The following is an 18,098-nucleotide window of genomic DNA, read 5'->3' as shown; positions in this document are numbered from 1 at the left end:
TGTTTCAGCTACTCGTGGACAGGTGGGGACTGCCGGAGCTGGACTTGATGGCCTCCCGTCACAATCACAAGTTGCCCGTTTACGGGTCAAGGACAAGAGACGCAGGCGCAAGTCTGGTGGACGCGCTGTCGGTGAAATGGACATTTCACCTGGCGTATCTGTTTCCTCTGATATCCCTACTTCCTCGGGTTCTGCGGAAATTCAAGCAGGACGGCGGCATGCTCGTGCTGGTAGCTCCGGCGTGGCCCAGACGTCCTTGGTACTCCGATCTCAGGAGCCTCTCCATCGACGCTCCGTACCTTCTTCCTCAGCGTCGGGACCTGTTGTCTCAGGGGCCCTGCCTTTACCCGGATCTGGGTCGGCTGTCTTTGACGGCGTGGCTCTTGAGACAGCCGTCTTGAGGTCTCGGGGCTTCTCCAGTTCGGTTATTGGTACCATGCTCAGGGCACGCAAGCCTGCTTCAGCACGGATTTATCACAGGGTGTGGCACACTTACTTTCAGTGGTGTGAGTCCAGACATTATGATCCTCAGGTGTTCCGAGTTTCTAGGATCTTGGAATTTCTTCAGTCAGGATTGGATCTCGGCTTACGCCTTGCATCTCTGAAGGTTCATGTGTCCGCCTTGTCCGTGTGGTTTCAACGGCAGATTGCAATACTACCAGACGTTCACACCTTTTTCCAGGGTGTTCTCAGGATCCAGCCTCCCTTTGTGCCTCTTGTGGCTCCTTGGGACTTGGCGGTGGTGCTACGGGTCCTGCAGGGTCCTCCGTTTGAGCCTCTTGAGGCGGTGGAGCTCAAGTGGCTGACATTTAAGACGGTTTTTCTCCTGGCAATTGCTTCGGCCAGGAGGGTGTCTGAATTGGGGGCGCTTTCCTGTCGCCCTCCTTTCCTGATTTTTCACCAGGACAGAGCGGTGCTCCGCACTCGTCCTGAGTTTTTGCCCAAAGTGGTCTCGAAGTTCCACATTAATCAGGAACTTGTTGTGCCAGCTTTTCAGTCCCCTGATCTTTCAGCTGGTGAGACTTCCTTAGATGTGGTCCGGGCGCTTAGAATTTATGTAGACCGGACGGCTTCGGTTAGGAAGTCTGATTCCTTGTTTATCCTCTTTGATTTTCACAAGAGGGGTTGGCCTGCCAACAAACAAACATTAGCCCGTTGGCTTCGTTCCGTTATTTGTGAGGCTTATGCACAAGAGGGTTTACCTGTGCCAGCCTCTGTTGAGGCTCATTCCACTCGTTCTGTGGGTCCCTCTTGGGCTGCTAGACGTGGCGCTTCTGCTGTTCAGCTGTGTAAGGCGGCCACTTGGTCTTCTATTCAAACGTTTTTGAGGTTCTATGCGTTTGACACCTTCACCTCTCAGGATGCTTCCTTTGGGCGCCGGGTGCTCCTTTCAGCACAGGAGCGTCCCCGCCCTTAGTTGAACTGCTTTGGGACATCCCCAAGGTCAACCCTGTGGACCCCCTATGGACCCTGAAGTAGAAAACAAGAGATATGGTAAGAACTTACCTTTGTTATCTCTGTTTCTACGAAGTCCATAGGGTCCACAGGGCGCCCGCCCTGACGCACCTGGCTTCAAATGGGCTGTGTGGCTGGTCACCGGTTTTCCGTCTCCTATTGCTGTGAGTATGGTTTCTTGTGTGTTCCAGTCTTCCTTCTCTCTGTTCCATATTCTCCTCCGGCCTTGGCTGCTTACCAACTGAGGTGCCTGTGGCTCGAGGGCGGGGTATAGAGGAGGACCCAAGTGCATCCTGGGAGCTAAAAGCTTAACTGTGTGGTGCCCATGGATCCTGTTCCAGCTATAACCCCAAGGTCAACCCTGTGGGCCCTATGGACTTCGTAGAAACAGAGATAACAAAGGTAAGTTCTTACCATATCTCTTGTTTTCAAACTGTAGGACATTATTAATGTTATGGTGTGTATGGCTGCAGATTTTTGAAAATCGTAAATACTTTTTTTTTTTTTTTTTTTTCCCTCCAATACCTTAGTTCTAACAAAGTATGAAGCCTTCTGAAGACCATCGCGCCCCTCCTAGACCATCCTATCTTGGAGAGGACATAAACTATCCAGAAAGAGATGAACCGCAAGAGATAGATGACATCAAAACAAATCTCTTTGAGAAATTTTCACTGCTGGGAGAATGTGAGGCGGACACCACCCGGGTATGACCAGCACAGTGCAGGGGTTTATTTACGAGGTGTCTGGTTGTAAACCCTGGCACTTTTGTTTGTGCATATGACCGATATTTAAAAGGGCAGTAGCAAGAAATGGCTAGTAAGCTCCCTGCCATCTCTGTTAATAAACTATTAGTAAACTGTCCATCTCTATTAGCGCAGAGTTCTGTTGTTTTTTTGTGTTTGATCATTTGAGTATTCACAGGCTCATTAAGGTCTCTGCGGCTAGAATGATATGGTAAATTTACTACTAATAATTTATTCAATTAAAATTGACAAGTGCTGGAGTTATTTGATTATTTGGTCTAATATTAAATATCTGGCATAAACACTAACAAGTGTTGGGTTTTAAATAAACCTCTAAGAGGGGTATTCAATATGAAAGGTTAACTTCCCTGGCGAAGTTAACGTTTCATATCGGAGTTTTTTTCTGCGTAAAGGTATGGTGCGCGCTCCCGCTTATCCCCGTATTCAATATCAAATTAACAAAAACGGGAAACTCTGAAGTTTTATTTGCGTAAAGTTACGAATATTTCCTTAAAATAATTGTAAAACCCCCCCTAAAGTTGTAAAAACATGGGGGAACACTATGGGTACCCCCGTTTTAGCCTTTAATTGAAAGTCGGGGCTTTAAATAGCTGCAGCAGGTGTTTTTTTCCCGACATTGAAGAAGTGATGCAGAAGCGCACTAAGGTTATTTTTTTCGTTTTTTTTAAGTGGTCCCATCAAATTTGGGGTACATGAAAATGGGTACTAGCATATTTTGATGTCCCTAAAGTAAGTTTTTAAAAATTCTGCATTTGTGCACCTGCCGCTATAATTCTATTCTAGAAAACACCTGCCGCATACTTGCAGAATAGCCCTGAACCTATTTGCCTATTGTTTAACAATATTTTTCCCATTTTATTTTATTTTTATTTTTTTTGCACCCCAATTTGAAATTTTTTTAGGGTGTCCCTTTTTTTTTTTTTTTTAAACTTTTTTTGACAGTTCTTTTTTAAATGTCAATCTCTGGGGTGCAGGCTATTTTTTTTTTTTTTTTTTAAGCCTGCACCCCTAAACCCCAATTCTGCACTTTTTTTCGACACCTATTCAATGGTGAAAAGTTATCACCGTTTTTTATCAAAGACTTTTCAAAACTGCGATAAGCCTTTGAAATTGAATACGGTGTAAAACTAAAACAAGTGATATTAACGCAAAAAACGATGTTATCGCTCCCATATTGAATACCCCTACATGCCTCTTAAGATAGAGAGATCTCTGTCTCTCTGTGTGTCTGTCTCTGACTCTTACATTAAGGGGCTCTTGACACAGAAAATATAAAATAAAAACATAAGGTAAAGATGGCCCTATCCAAACTAGCCTATAACCTAAGAAGTGGGGTGTACACCAGATACATAAGACTGTGAAATGTGTGGTTGTTGATGGGGAATTACATGCACTATGCTAGTTCCTGATTCCAGCCAGTGATTACTATACATTTCTTTCCCTTCAGAAAAGCTCATTGGACTCAAAAGATCAAATGCACGTGTACCTTCGTGTCCGACCGTTTACTGAATCTGAAGTTGTGCAAAATGAGTCGCAGGTGAGAGAAACGGACCAATAGAAAGCATAGTCTGATTTCTACAATACATCTCTTTACATAGAACGTGTTTATAAAAAAAACATTTTGTCATCTTTCTAGGATTGTGTGAGAGTTCCGGACTCCTGCAGTGTCTTAGTGAGGGCACCACTTAATTCGCAGGCGTGTCGGCTGAGTGAGAAAGGCTCAGTTCCAGTCACTCAGAAGTTCACATTTACTCATGTAAGACCCCCCTACTGTTGAATGTTGCAATTAATGTGTTTTAATTGTGATTTTTATTTGCAGCTCATTGGTCTCCTTAGAATCCAGGTGCTAAACCCCCTCACCCCCCCCCACTGTTCTCACAACTCTCTGGAGTTATTGATCAATCTGAAAACCTTCTACAGTGTAACTTTTTCCTAACCCCATTATACAGATGTGTCCTCATACACTATATTAGCGCAGTCACGTCAATAAGCCCTTCTTGGTGCGCCAGGTCCCATGTGACTCTGCTTGCGACAAGATTATCATTATTATATTTATTTATTTTTACTTTGAACGTGCAACTTAGTCACAACGTGACAACCACTTTACAAGACTGCACTGATTTGATATGCGACACCAGTATATTCTATTACGGGTTCCTTAGGGTCCACAGGTGACCTTGGGGTATAGGTGATGATGCAGGCACCGTGCAGTTAATTTCTTTCCCCCAGGATGCACTGGTCCCCCTCCATACCCAGCCTCCCAGCCAGGGCATTACTCAGTTTAGTGTGGTGCCTCGACCAGAGAGGTTGGGGAGCACAGAGTTCTTTGCAGGGGGCTATCAGAAGAGCCCCTGAACATTGTCATTTCTGCTGACTGGAGTCAGCAGGATTGAGCGGGTGGCCCTTACATTCCAGCGTTCCGGCTTTTCTTGGGCCGGGTCTTTCAGCAGGTGAGGTCTCTTTGGATTTGATGCGAGCCCTCAGAATTTATGTGGACCATTCTGTCATATAGAAAGTCAGACTCCCTCTTTGTCCTTTTTTGGGTTCCATAAAAGGGGTTGGCCTGCCACAAAGCAGACTTTGGAACGATGGCTTTGTCTGACTATTTCGGAGGCCTACTCTAGGGAGCGCCTTCCAGCTCCGCCTTCTGTATCTGCTCATTGTACGTGGTCTGTGGGCCCTTCGTGGGCAGCTCGGCGTGGTGCCTTGGCTATACAGCTTTGTAAGGCAGCCACCTGGTCTTCAGTCCAGACCTTTTTGTGAGGTATTATTCATTTGATACCTTCGCCTCTCAGGATGCTTCTTTTGGGCGGTGGGTCCTCCTTTCTGTACAGGAGCGTACCCACCCTTAAGGGGAACTGCTTTGGGACATCCACAAGGTCACCTGTGGACCCTAAGGAACTCGTAGTAGAAAAGAGGAGATATGGTAAGAACTTGCCTTTTTTGTTCTCTCCCTTTCCACGAGGTCCACAGGGCACCCGCCCTTGCGCCCTGTACAGTAACACAGGTGTTGTCTGGTCTACAGTGTCTCCTTCCTAGCGAGAATGTGATTCTTGTATGTTCCAGACTTCCTTCTCACTCACAGTACTCTCCTCTGGCTTGCTACTAAACTGAGTAATGCCCTGGCTGGTAGGCTGGGTATGGAGGGGGACCAGTGCATCCTGGGGGAAAGTAATTAACTGCATGGTGCCCATGGCCTGCGTCATCACCTATAACCCAAGGTCACCTGTGGACCCTAAGGACCTCGTAGAAAGGGATATAACAAAGGTAAGTTCTTACTCCTCTTATCTGTATACAAAGTACAATGATGCAGTGGCCGCAGATTTATTATTTTTTTTTTTTTAAGCAAAGTTCCAACGTATCTGTGTGCGACGGAGTCTGAACACTTGCAAGTGTCGCATATCCAATTAATCATTGGCCGTCGCGACTTGATATGACAGAACTGCTTCACGATACTAAGACGCACATTTGAGAAAGAAAGTTACTACACAGCTTAGTGCAGTTCACTTGCGCCAGGCATCCCGCTTCATATGGCCTATTGAGGCTAGGTGTATGAGTACACATCTGCAGCATATTATAATCCCGTTTGTACTAGATCTGTGTTCGACTTTTCTGCCTAAAATATCGATATTCACAGGAGCAGTTAAAAAATGTAGGCTTAAAGTATCCTTGAATAGACTTTTTTTTTTTTTTAAGAATGTTGCCTTAATTTCAAAAATGTCAATGCAAATATATTAAAACAAAAACATTACACTGGAGTTGTCGCAACAAATGGAATAATTGTGGCCATAAATGCCTTTCAATTGTACATTAAATACAAGCTACCACTGTTTTCTTGGCTTCTGAGAGAAAACATTTTATAGGGTTCCTTGAGTTATTAGAAGTGTGTGTATGTGTGTGTTTATTATGTTAACATTTAGAATGTCAGCACTGACATAATGTAGGCTTTGTGAATGCTGATAATGGGATTTTGCATTTAAATATCACTCTAGACTATGTGCTCACGATACGATATCGTGAGCGATTTCCCTTGAACTCTCCCTGGATCTCCAGGACACGATATGGTGCTAAAAAGTGTCCAACCGATCTATCGGGCATACTTCACGATTTCCAGTGCATCCTGTTCAAGATTGGCAGATCTTGCCTGCTGTAAGCAAGTTCTGAAGATGAAATATACGACCCGCGTGTACGCTCATACGAATCGTGAGTGGACAGTCATGATTTGGAAATATCTTACACAATTTGTCGTTCCGATGCATCGAAATCGTGCAAAATATCATCTAGTGTGTACGCACCTTAGGAGGTATATTTGCTGTAGTGCGGCTTTTTAGAAGTGGAGATGTTACTCATAGCAACCAAACAGATTCTACTTAACATTTATCTAGCATCTTCTAGAGCAGAGGTTCTCAAACTCTGTCCTCGGCTCACGTTTTCCAGGTCACCCAGCAGGTGCAGTCATTACTCACTGACACATTTTTTTAAAGTTCCACTGGTAGCGCTAATTATTTCACTTGTGAGTCTGTGGAGACATGGAAAGCATGCACTGTTTGGGGTCCTGAGGACTGAGTTTGAGAACCTGTGTTCTAGAAGATTCTAGCTAGAATCTGGTTGCTATGGGCAAAATCTCCACTTTTAAAAACATGCACTTTAGTAAATGTACCCCTAAACCTAATGTAACCTAATTGCTATGTTAACCTTAAATGATGTGTTGATCTATTCAGACCATATCAAAATAGTGACTGTATAGGTTTTTTTTTTTTTTTTTTTTTTGGTGGAGGCAGAAATATTGCAGTTTTAGCAAAGATGTCCATAAAGTGGCTAATTATTGTGCGGTAAGATAATGTCTTTAATCTTCTTTTTTTTTTTTTTCAATATTTTGCTCCTTTTTTAAATAGGTTTTCGGCCCTGAGACAACACAAAGTCAGTTTTTTGAGGGCACTTTAAAGAAGCAAGTGGTAGATTTTATGAAAGGTCAGAATCGACTAATTTTTACCTATGGTGTTACGAATGCTGGTAAAACATTTACATTCCAAGGTAATTACATTTTTTTTTTTTTTTCTATAAATGTCATATATATACATTACTATTCAAATGTTCATGTTTTTGCCACAGTTAGATGTCTTGGAAGTGGTAGAGTTCAGCACATTATGAATTTTAAGTGATCATATCCATATGGGAACATATTGCCCGTCATGTAGATTAATATTTTTTTTTTTTCCCCCCAATATTTCATGCTTGGTAAATGCTTTTTCAGTATTTCATAATCGATCAGCTGAAATTCATAGTGGTAATTAAATTGGAATTTGGACAGCAGGAAGATTTCTCCATTTCTACCTAGGAATGTGTTGTTGTGACATTCATGGCATGTTGTGTTCTCTTATTTATAGTTGAATGGTTTGTCAGTCTGTAAAGAGCAGATGAAGATCTGTGATGTAAGGCAATTTGGCCTTGCTTATTTTCTTGTAAAACCACAAGATGTCACTCTGACGCCATAGAATGTGTTCTCTGTTATCAACATGAGCGTTATTGGCCCAATCAGTCGTTGTGAAACAGAAGTTTGTGTTCTTGTAGATCTCATTTTGTCATTTTGTAGTGTTAACTTCGGATTTTGGACTGTATAGTTCTTACCTTGATTCTGTATAGAGGAACATTTAGGAGTGTGCAGTTTTTTTTTTTTTTCCCCCCCCCATTTTCTTAATATTTTATGTGCATAGTATATTATTCATACAATATAAAATTTCACACATTTCCTTTTTTTTAATCAGAAAAAACTCCCCCTCTCCTTTTTCCAGGGTAAATGTTAAGTATATTGAACTCCCCCCCCCCACAAGAAGTATGGTCAAGTAAATGTTGCGTTTGGACATACCGGTCCAGTCAGTAGAACATCCACCCGCCTGATAAATTTTGAAGGGATTGTATGCAGCATCCCTGTGTCTGTGTCCTAGATTCCCATCATTCATTTGTCTTAAAGCACAGAGAACTGAAATCCGATGCTGTAATCCCTTTTTTTTTTTTTTTCTACTTTTTAAACTGGATATATTTGCTGGAAAATCTTTTTATAGCTTTAACATATGCTAATGAGATCTTTTGTGTCCTTCTCAGACTCTGGACACATTTCTCACCCTCAGATATTTTTACCCATTCTCTGCCTAGAGCCGTATTCAATTTGAGCGGACCCGAGATTTTTTGCCTCCCGAATTTTTCGCCTACATCGTGTGTTTTGCAGGCGGATAAGTATCACCCGCGTATCCCCGTTTTCAATTTGAAACTAGGCGAAAACGGGACCCGGCGAAACTTAAACAAGAGGAAAGTACTGTCAGATTTGGAGAAATCAGCCTGACACCCCCCAAAAGATGCTCTGCCATGGAGGTTAGCTGTGGTACCCCCCCGATTTGGCTTGCTGAAGGTATTTGGCGTTTTTAAGCGGACTCAATAGCTGCTAAATAGCGTTTTTATGTAAGTGGTACAGAATAGTATTCAGGAGGTTTTTTTCTTTTTTTTTTTTTTTGTTCAGAAAATAACTTATCCCAGCAAATTTGGGGTACTTGAAAATAGGGGCCAGCATATTTTTAAAAGTTGCTAAAGTTTTTAAGTTTAAAAAATCGTGAAAAATCCACCTGCCGCAAGCCCCTGCAATGAAAAATAACACTTGGGGCATGCTTGGGGACCCCCCTAGAGTCTAGTTCGCTAGTTTTTAACTTTCCCCGAACATTTTTTTTTCGAGTCTAATTACAGGGGGCCACAATTGCGCAGCAAGCATTTTTCACCTCAATCCTTTTTTTAATGTGACTTTTATTTATTTATTTATTTTTTTACACTATATAAAAAAAAAGTTTAAACTGCAAAGTTGTTTTATTTAAAAGCAATTTTTGCTGTTTTGTACTGGGATGCTGAAGCTTGTTAGATCAAACAAAGTAATTCATCTTCAAGCAGCGCTGTAAAATAAGACATCACTCATAAAATTATTTAAAGCTGTCTTTCTAGAGCAGAACTACAAACAACACAATCAGCCTTCTAAATGATCCAACTGTGGGCTGTTAATCGGAAGCCTGAACTCTGCTTCTGTAACTTTGGCGGCTTTTTAACGAAAGCTAATGTGTGTTTTATGTCCCTCGTGCTGTGATCATTATGTTCTGTCAAAGCTTCAACAACAAATATTTTCAGTTTTGTTGCTTCCGGGAGTTATGTTCATGTTTTGTAGGTGTTCTCCAAAGTTCACTCCCATGGCAGTGCCCAGCTCTCTTCAGGGCGGGTGGGAGCTTCTGAGTAATCTCTTATGAGACACAATGGATGCTTCTTCTGGTTTTTACTTTGTCCCAAAGCCTGTATTTAGGGAAGACAAGCAGGATGTCTTATGATATTGTATTTGTAAATCTGTCTAATGCTGGCCATACACTAGAATGATATTGTTCCAACCAACTAGTTGGCTGGTTGGAATGATAAGTCTAATGTGTGGGAGCAAACGATAATCATTCTTTCTACTTCAGGGTCCATAGGGTATCCACAGGATACCTTGGGGTATAGGTGATGACATCAGGCATCGGGCACCATAGAGTTAAAGTTTTCAGCCTCCGAGGATGCACTAGGGTCCCCGTCCTATACCCCCCGAGCCAAGGCATCTCAGTTTCGTTGGTGCCCGGCCGGAGTCGGATGCACCTGTTTTAGAGGGGGGCTAAGGATAGCCCCTGAAGTTTTCTACAAGGCAGCTGTGGCTGCACATCTGGAGGTACAGCATGGACAGTCATTCTTGACGTCCATGCTGTCTTCCCTACACCCCCGCTGGTACCAGAACGCAGGTACTGATCCGGGGATGCTGGTAGGCATCTGGGGTCACAGCTAGCGGTGACCCCAGATGTTTGGGACCATGGACGGATTCAAGGGGGACAGCAGGTAAGCAGCAGGGTCCCGCGGTGGGTCCCCGCTGAAACATGGTCCAGAGTCCCCAGGCAGGGGGCTCCCTGGGGACTGGCTGCAGCGTGGAGCCAGGTTTTGGACCTGCGCTTCCACTACCCCCCTGGGACAGCGGACCGCAGCTGAGCGGTAGCGCTGCGGCGTCCCAGGGGTTAATTGCATGCCAGGGGAGTGCGCCTTCCCTGTACACAGCCGGCGCCTCCCCCGCTGCACACAGCCCTCTCTGCACCTGCCGATTGGCCCTGTGGCAGCGCTCCTCCCCCAGGCCGGCCTCCTCTCTGCTCCTCGGTGGCCATCTTTATAGAAGCATGGTGAACGCTGCTGGAAGCTGCTGATCGGTGGCATCGTGGTCTGGGTCCCCCAGCATACCTCTCCTCTGTTGGAACAGGTCTGTGTATGCAGCGCTGAGTCCTACCAGGCCCTGTGTCTGCGTAGTTGAGGATCAGCGTTGATAGTGCAGGGATTGATTTCTTTGCATTGTATGTGAATGCTGCTAGCGTCTGCTGCCTGTACTTTCACTTTCTACTGTCAGCCTTTTCACTGTCCCTGCTCCTCTTCTGCTAAAGCCCTTGCGGTGCGGTGATTGCAGGGCGGTTCTCTCACTATACTAACGCGCATCAGTTAGAGGGGTCACATACTTGCCATCATGTCTGAAAGTGATTTTCCTCTCCAGCTTCTGTGTACTACATGTACGGTACCTATAGCGGAGGGGGAGGGTAGCGCGGAGGGGCTATGTCGGCCGTGTTTTTTTATTGACTCTGCCAATTACTGTCTCGGCTCCGGTACAGGAACCGCCCTGGGCTTGTTTCGCTAAAGCGCTTACAACCCTATTGGGCCAGTTAGCTCCGCAACCTGCGTTCCCTCAAATGGGATTGTCCCAGCAGTCAGTGGTGTCGTCACCCATGCAGGGGTTCCCGAGACAACTGATGGTGCCCCACAGTCTCCCTATTTCCCCTGCTCAGGTCTCTCAGGAGCCCGCGTGGGTTAATTCTCTGACAAGTTCTGTGCAGCATTTGTCAGACGTTACAAGGGGAGTCCGTGTTACGGCCTCATAAGCGACCGGTGGCGTCTGTCTACTCCGTATGAGGATGACGAGGGGACGACCGATGATGGGGAGATTCTGGATCTTTCGGACCAAGAACCTCTCCGTACTAAAGAGTCGGACGCTAAGTCTAAGGTTTATGTACCTGGCCTTATTTGTGCAGTCCGCACAGCTTTAGTTATTGAGGATGATGAACCTCCGGTCTCAAAATCCAAATATGCCTTTTTCAAAGATGTTAAGGGTGACGCCAGTGTTTCCTCTTTCGGGTCAATTGGTGGACCACTTAGAGGAAGCATGGAAACATCCTGGCAGACGGTATCAGCCTCAAAAACTTTTAGCAGTGGCTTATCCGTTTGCGGACAATTATTTTGCTAAGTGGGAATCCCCGCCACAGGTGGATTCTCATGTGACAAGCCTGGTCCGAAGTGCCAAGTTGCCCATGTCCTCCTTTAAAGGATGCCACGGACCGTAAGGTGGAAATCTGCCTGAAGTCCGTTTATTCCCTCGCGGGGGGGTGCAGCCAGGCCGGCTATGGCCATTTGTTGGGTAGCCAGAGCTATGGAGCGCTGGGCTAATAGTTTGGAGGCGTCTTTCGATTTCGGCTGAACAGACCGAGTTGATAGGCAATCTCCGGGATTCGGCCACTTACATTAACGAAGCGGCTTTAGATATCAGTACCCTGACTTCCCGGGTTTCTTCGGCAGCTGTGGCGGCTCGTCGCACCTTATGGTTGCGATGTTGGAAGGTGGACGCTGATTCCAAAAAGGGATTGGAAGCTTTGCCTTTTAATGGAGAAGTCCTATTTGGTCCGGATCTGGATAAAATTGTAGCCTCGTGGCGGCAGCCAAATCTGCATGTCTCCCGTCTGCTGCAGTTCCTTCCTGTTCAGGTACGTCAGCCTTACAGGGCCCAGGGTAGGCCTAAAGCACAGTCCTTTCCCCATCAGGCTGGCACCCAGAAGCAGGCCTGGAGTACCAGACGTCTGGCCCCTAAGTCCGATGACAAACCTGCGGCCTGACTGTCCGGGCCTCCCTTTGTGGGATCCCAGAGTGGGAGGTCGCCTGCTGCAGTTCGCCCAGTGTTGGTCGGTTACCACGACAGACACTTGGGTTCTCGAGGTGGTTTCTCACTGGTATGCTTTCTCCTGCCGGCACAGGCCCCAGTCCCGATTCTTCACCACAGGTCTTCCATCAGACCGGAACAAAGCCATGGAACTGCGGAAGGTTTTGCACACTATGCTCCAGGCTGGAGTAATAGTGCCTGTTCCATTCTCCCAGAGGGGCCAGGGTTTCTATTCCAATCTGTTTTTGGTGCAGAAACCCAATGGGTCGTACCGTCCGATCCTCAACCTCAAAGCACTCAACAAGTCCTTGCGGGTGCCGAGGTTTCGGATGGAGACCCTACGGTCCATCATCTTGACGGTGGAACCTGGGGATTACATGGTATCGTTGGACATACAGGACGCTTACCTGCATGTCCCTATTCTTTTACGCCATCAACAGTTCCTCAGGTTTGCAATCCGCAACGATCATTTCCAGTTCCGGGCGTTACCTTTTGGGCTGGCGACAGCACCACCTGTGTTCACCAAGGTCATGGCGGCTTCCCTGCGGCTGCAGGGAGTCCGCATGTTGCCGTACCTGGACGACCTTCTGTTGGTAGCAGGATCTCCAGAGCTCCTTCTACGCCACTTGGACCTGACGATTGCGGTACTCCACCGGCACGGCTGGTTAATAAACTGGCAGAAGTCCACCCTGATCCCGTCTCAGAGGATTCTGCACCTCGGAGCCTTATTGGACTCCGGACAGCAAAGGATCTTTGTGACGAGGGAAAAGATCTCTGCCTTACAGTTAAAGGTGCGCAGTTGTCTGCAGAGTCGCCGGGTGTCTCTGCATTCGGCGAAGAGGTTACTGGGCTCCATGGTGTCCGTATTCGACATAGTGGAATATGCCCAGTTTCATCCAGACCTCTGCAGCAATTGATCCTGTCCAAATGGAATGGACTGCCTCAGAGTCTAAAATCCCAGACGATGGTGCTCACTCCGGAGGTTCGCCTGTCCCTTGCCTGGTGGTTGCAGACGACCTATCTCAACAAGGGTCGTCCGTTTTGGGTGGCGAACTGGGTCCTATTGACGACGGACGCCAGTCTTCGGGGCTGGGGAGCGGTCTCGGGTCCACACTTGTTCCAGGGCAGATGGACTCAGGCGGAAAAGGAGCTTCCGATAAACATCTTGGAACTCCGTGCCGTTTTCAATGCTCTCCAGCAGGCACAGCGGGTTCTCCAAGGTCACCCCGTGCAGGTCCAGTAGGACAACGCCACCCCCGTGGCCTACATAAATCTGCAAGGAGGAACCCGAAGTCGGGTGGCACTCGTAGAGGTGTCCCGCATCCTGATCTGGGCAGAGCGCAATCTCCCTGCCATATCAGCGGTATTCATCCCGGGAGTCCTCAACTGGGAGGCCGACTTTCTCAGTCGCCAGGACGTTCATCCGGGGGAATGGTCTCTGCACCAGGACGTCTTTCAACTTCTGGTGGACATGTGGGGTCTTCCAGAGATCGACCTCATGGCGTGACGGCACAACAACAAGTTGCCGGCGTACGGGTCTCGCACAAGAGACGAAAAGGCGTCTCTGGTGGATGCTTTGTCTGTCCAGTGGCCGTTCCGGTTTGCCTATCTCTTTTCTCCGTTTTCCCTTCTTCCACGGGTAATCCGGAAATTCAAACAGGAAGGAGGGACGTTCCTGTTGATAGCTCCCGCATGACCCAGACGGCACTGCTTCTCAGACCTCCCAGGGTCTGTCCGTGGACATCCCTCTGCGGTTGCCACTACGACCGGACCTACTGTCACAGGGTCTTTGTCTTCACCCGGACCTGACTCGGCTGTCTTTGACGGCGTGGCTGTTGAGACGGCCATGTTAAGGTCCAGGGGGTTTTCCAGCTCTGTAGTACGCACTATGCTGAGAGCTCGGAAACCGTCTTCTGCAAGAATATACCATCGTGTGTGGCATACGTTCTTCCAGTGGTGTCGACCGAGAAGTTATGCACCTCGGGAGTTCCGTCTTTCTAGAGTGCTAGCCTTCCTACAGGCGGGACTAGACCATGGGCTTCGCCTTGCTTCTTTAAAGGTGCAGGTGTCTGCCCTGTCTGGTTTCATCGTAGGATTGCTACAATCCCTGATGTGCGCACCTTTATGCAAGGTGTTCTTAGAATTCAGCTGCCATTTGTTCCACCGGTGGCGTCTTGGGATTTAGCTGTGGTCCTGAGGGCTCTCCAGGGACCGCCGTTTGAACCACTGGGCTCAGTGGATCTTAAATGGCTAACAGCTAAGACTGTTTTCCTTCTGGCTATTGCTTCAGCCAGACGTGTTTCTGATTTAGGGGCTCTCTTGTAGACCTTTCTTGATTTTTCATGGGAACAGGGCGGTGCTGCGCACTCGTCCTGATTTTCTTCCCAAAGTTGTTTCCCGTTTTCATATCAACGAGGAAATCATTGTGCCGGCTTTTAACTCACCTGACCTGTCGGTGGGTGAGGCCACTTTGGACATTGTGCGGGCCTTAAGGATTTGTTGACCGCACTTCTTCGTTTAGGAAGTCGGACGCCTTGTTTGTCCTCTATGGCTTCCGTACAAAGAGTTGGCCTGCTTCAAAGCAAACTTTGGCAGCTTGGATCCGTATGGCCATTTCAGAAGCTTATCTTCATGGAGGCCTGCCGGTTCCATCCTCTGTGAGGGCTCATTCCACTAGGTCTGTGGGTCCTTCGTGGGCAGGTCGACGTGGTGCCTCTGCAGTTCAGATCTGCAAAGCTGCCACGTGGTCCTTGGTCCATACATTTGTGAGGTATTACGCGTTTGACACCTTTGCCTCTCAGGATGCTTCCTTCGGGCGGCGGATTCTCCTTTCAGTACAGGAGCGTCCCCACCCTTGAAGGATACTGCTTTGGGACATTCCCAAGGTATCCTGTGGATACCCTATGGACCCTGAAGTAGAAAATATGAGAAATGGTAAGAACTTACCCTTGTTATCTCTATTTCTACGAAGTCCATAGGGTTCCACAGGATTCCCGCCCTGTCGCACCTGTGCTGCAGATGGGCTTTACTCTGGTCACCGGTTTTTCCGTCTCCCTCTGGTGAGAATGTGATTCTTGTGTGTGTCCAGATCTTTTTTTCTCTCTTCCTTCTCCTCCTCTGGCCTATGGCTTGGTACGTAACTGAGATGCCTTGGCTCGGGGGCGGGGTATAGGAGGGGGACCCTAGTGCATCCTGGGAGGCTGAAAACTTTCTCTATGGTGCCCGATGCCTGACGTCATCACCTATACCCCAAGGTATCCTGTGGAACCCTATGGACTTCGTAGAAATAGAGATAACAAGGGTAAGTTCTTACCATATCTCATATTTTTGTTCCCACACGCTGAAAAACAGCCATAAATGGTTGTTCCAACTAGTTGGGGAAAATCAAACCTGTAGAGAAAACTTTCCCCCAACTGAACAATAAGTAGGTGGACACTAGCTGCTAGTGTCTGCCTAAATTTGACACTGCAGAACAATCAGTCTGCCATCCCAGCTACTTACAAGGACCCCAGGTGCATACCGTAAGGAATCCAACTGCCGGCACATACCGTCTTTACTCCACCAGATACCAAAGCACTAAAAAGATAGATGATGGCAGCGCCGACAGAGTGATACTTGCCATACCGTGGTATTGAAAAGTAAGGAATACCGGCCTACATTTTCTGACTGCAGTATTTCTAAGTGACCAGTGTATTGCTCATCTTTCGGTGGACTCTAGCTGTTTGGTTCTGTGACTGCAAATCAAGCCTAAATCATTACTACTACACCACTGTGCTAATTGGTGATACACTATTTTAGTAAGGAGTAATAATTGTTCCTCTGTGAATATTGTAGATATCACTTGTCGGTGGTATGGTTTTGCACAAACCAGGCTGCTCCAGTTCTGCTTTTGTACAGAGTTGGTAGCACTTAAAGAATTCACTTCATTGATTATATGATTATGTTGGTATATTTTTAGTTGAAGTAATGATAAAGTAAAATTATGTTTCAAATTTTAGGACTTTGAGGACTTGATGTAAAAACTTTAGGAGACAGTGGAGGAGATGTTCTAAGCCATGGGGAGTGATTGAGTACCACCCAATCAGCTCCTAACTGTCACTTTTTCAAACACTGCCATTAACATGGCAATTAGGAGCTGATTGGTACTTTACCACTCTCCACTTTATTACTTTCCAAGGCTTGGTACATCTCCCCTCTAAATTTTCACATGACAGTGTATTTTTTTTATTGGCCGATCATCCTTAAAGTTTGCTATACAGGTATAATTAACTAGCTGAAAGTGCGTTCTCTGTTTATTGCAGGCACAAAGGATGATGCAGGTATTTTACCAAGGGCAATGGAAATGCTTTTTAATACAATTGAAGGAAAGGTGTATAACAAGATGGATATAAAACCTCACCGCTGTAGAGACTACATAAGACTAACAAAAGAACAAGTGAAAACAGAAGCGGCATTTAAAAATGGTGTACTTCGTCACATAAAGGAGGTGTGTGTGTGTGTGTGTACGCGTGCACGCTAGTGTGCCAATGATCAACTTTAATCTGGCTAGTGTTACCCTGAAAACAGCTGTTGGACATGGAGCTGCTAGGCTGTAGCTTTCCGGAACTTGGGCCCCATCTTCAGAAAGTGTAAGCCATTCTAGCCTATGGGCTACACTTAAAATAAATTATCAGGAGAGGCTTCCGTGCATGTGCGCTTAAAGTGGAAGGATGTGATCACATTAGCGATAAATTCACCTCCTGAAACATAGAAAGGATGAGCTCCTTTCGGTACCCCTATCCATACACTTTTTTTTTTTTTTTTTAATAGAATACGTCTGGCCAAAACATCTCGTTGCTGCAAATATCAGTAATACAATCACAATAAGTGCTTGTCCTTTTTTAGTTCTTATCCTGAGCAACATCTATTAATGAAATGAGCTGCATGGAGATGACTGAGAAAATTCTGCATACATGGTTTTCTTGTGGTACGCTCTATGCTGTGGCGATCAAGTAACCTAGAAAAACAATTGTAATACAAGGGCACTTACCTATTTGTCTTTTCTTGTTAGGTTGATGCTCAGTGTAGCATTAGGAGTAACAACAGTAGGACATCAGCAGATGCAACAGATTTTCTAAGTGATGAAGGTAATGTGTAAACCTGGGAGTCTTAGTTTATTGTGCATTTTCATAGAGTATGTATGATTTTTATATAGATAGTTTGGTTTAAACTGACTGAGTAATCCTTGGAAAGCTGATCTCACAAATAGATTTGGGAGTTGGTTCTGTTCTCCACCCTTAAATTGCTAGGGAGGAGTTTGAGTAAGTGGGACGATTAGCTGCTGCACTAGAATGCCTGTTCTCACAACTAAACACACAGGTTAAGTCGCGAGAACCGGTATTCTCTGACTAAGTTGTAATAGAGAAAACAGCTCACTGAATTCAATAGCTCTGGGACCAACTTCCTGGCACTTTTCAACTCGCGCTTAATTGAATCGGCCCCATGGTGTCAAGAATGAAGCCATAACTGTCACTTTTTGTATCTGGTTACTTTTACGTCCTAGAATTCTCCATTGGACAAAATTTGCGTTGTAATTTAAATTTTTTATATTGTACTGTATATTGCAATGTTATAAGGACCTGAGACCCATCTTGCTGTAGGTACACTTCACCTACCTTCTGTTTAGGTTCTTCTAATTTTCTACTTCAGGGTCCATAGGGTATCCACAGGATACCTTGGGGTATAGGTGATAACGTCAGGCATCGGGCACCATAGAGTTAACTTTTCAGCCTCCCAGGATGCACTAGGGTCCCCCTCCTATACCCCGCCCCCGAGCCAAGGCATCCCAGTTTAGTTTGGTGCCCGGCCGGAGTCGGATGCACCTG

At 46.0% G+C, this 18,098-nt stretch overlaps 1 protein-coding gene across 2 annotated transcripts in view; it reads left to right on the top strand.

Moving 5' to 3' along the window:
• The window catches only part of KIF20B (kinesin family member 20B), a 131,201-nt gene that overhangs the window by 15,383 nt on the left and 97,720 nt on the right, over positions 1-18,098 (top strand). For both annotated transcript variants that reach the window (XM_088444327.1, XM_088444328.1), the window contains exons 2-7: positions 1,986-2,159; positions 3,667-3,756; positions 3,856-3,975; positions 7,115-7,253; positions 16,536-16,720; positions 17,285-17,360. In XM_088444327.1, coding sequence (XP_088300453.1) covers positions 1,998-2,159; positions 3,667-3,756; positions 3,856-3,975; positions 7,115-7,253; positions 16,536-16,720; positions 17,285-17,360 — 772 coding nt within the window. In that variant the 5' untranslated portion in view covers positions 1,986-1,997. The remainder of the gene's footprint in view (positions 1-1,985; positions 2,160-3,666; positions 3,757-3,855; positions 3,976-7,114; positions 7,254-16,535; positions 16,721-17,284; positions 17,361-18,098) is intronic.

This window comes from Taudactylus pleione, unplaced genomic scaffold (assembly GCF_031769625.1).
Source record: "Taudactylus pleione unplaced genomic scaffold, aTauple2 ptg000354l, whole genome shotgun sequence".
NCBI classification, from domain to species: Eukaryota; Metazoa; Chordata; class Amphibia; order Anura; family Myobatrachidae; genus Taudactylus; species Taudactylus pleione.
Note: the sequence above shows the minus strand (reverse complement) of the source record. Positions and strands in the feature narration are given on the sequence as shown.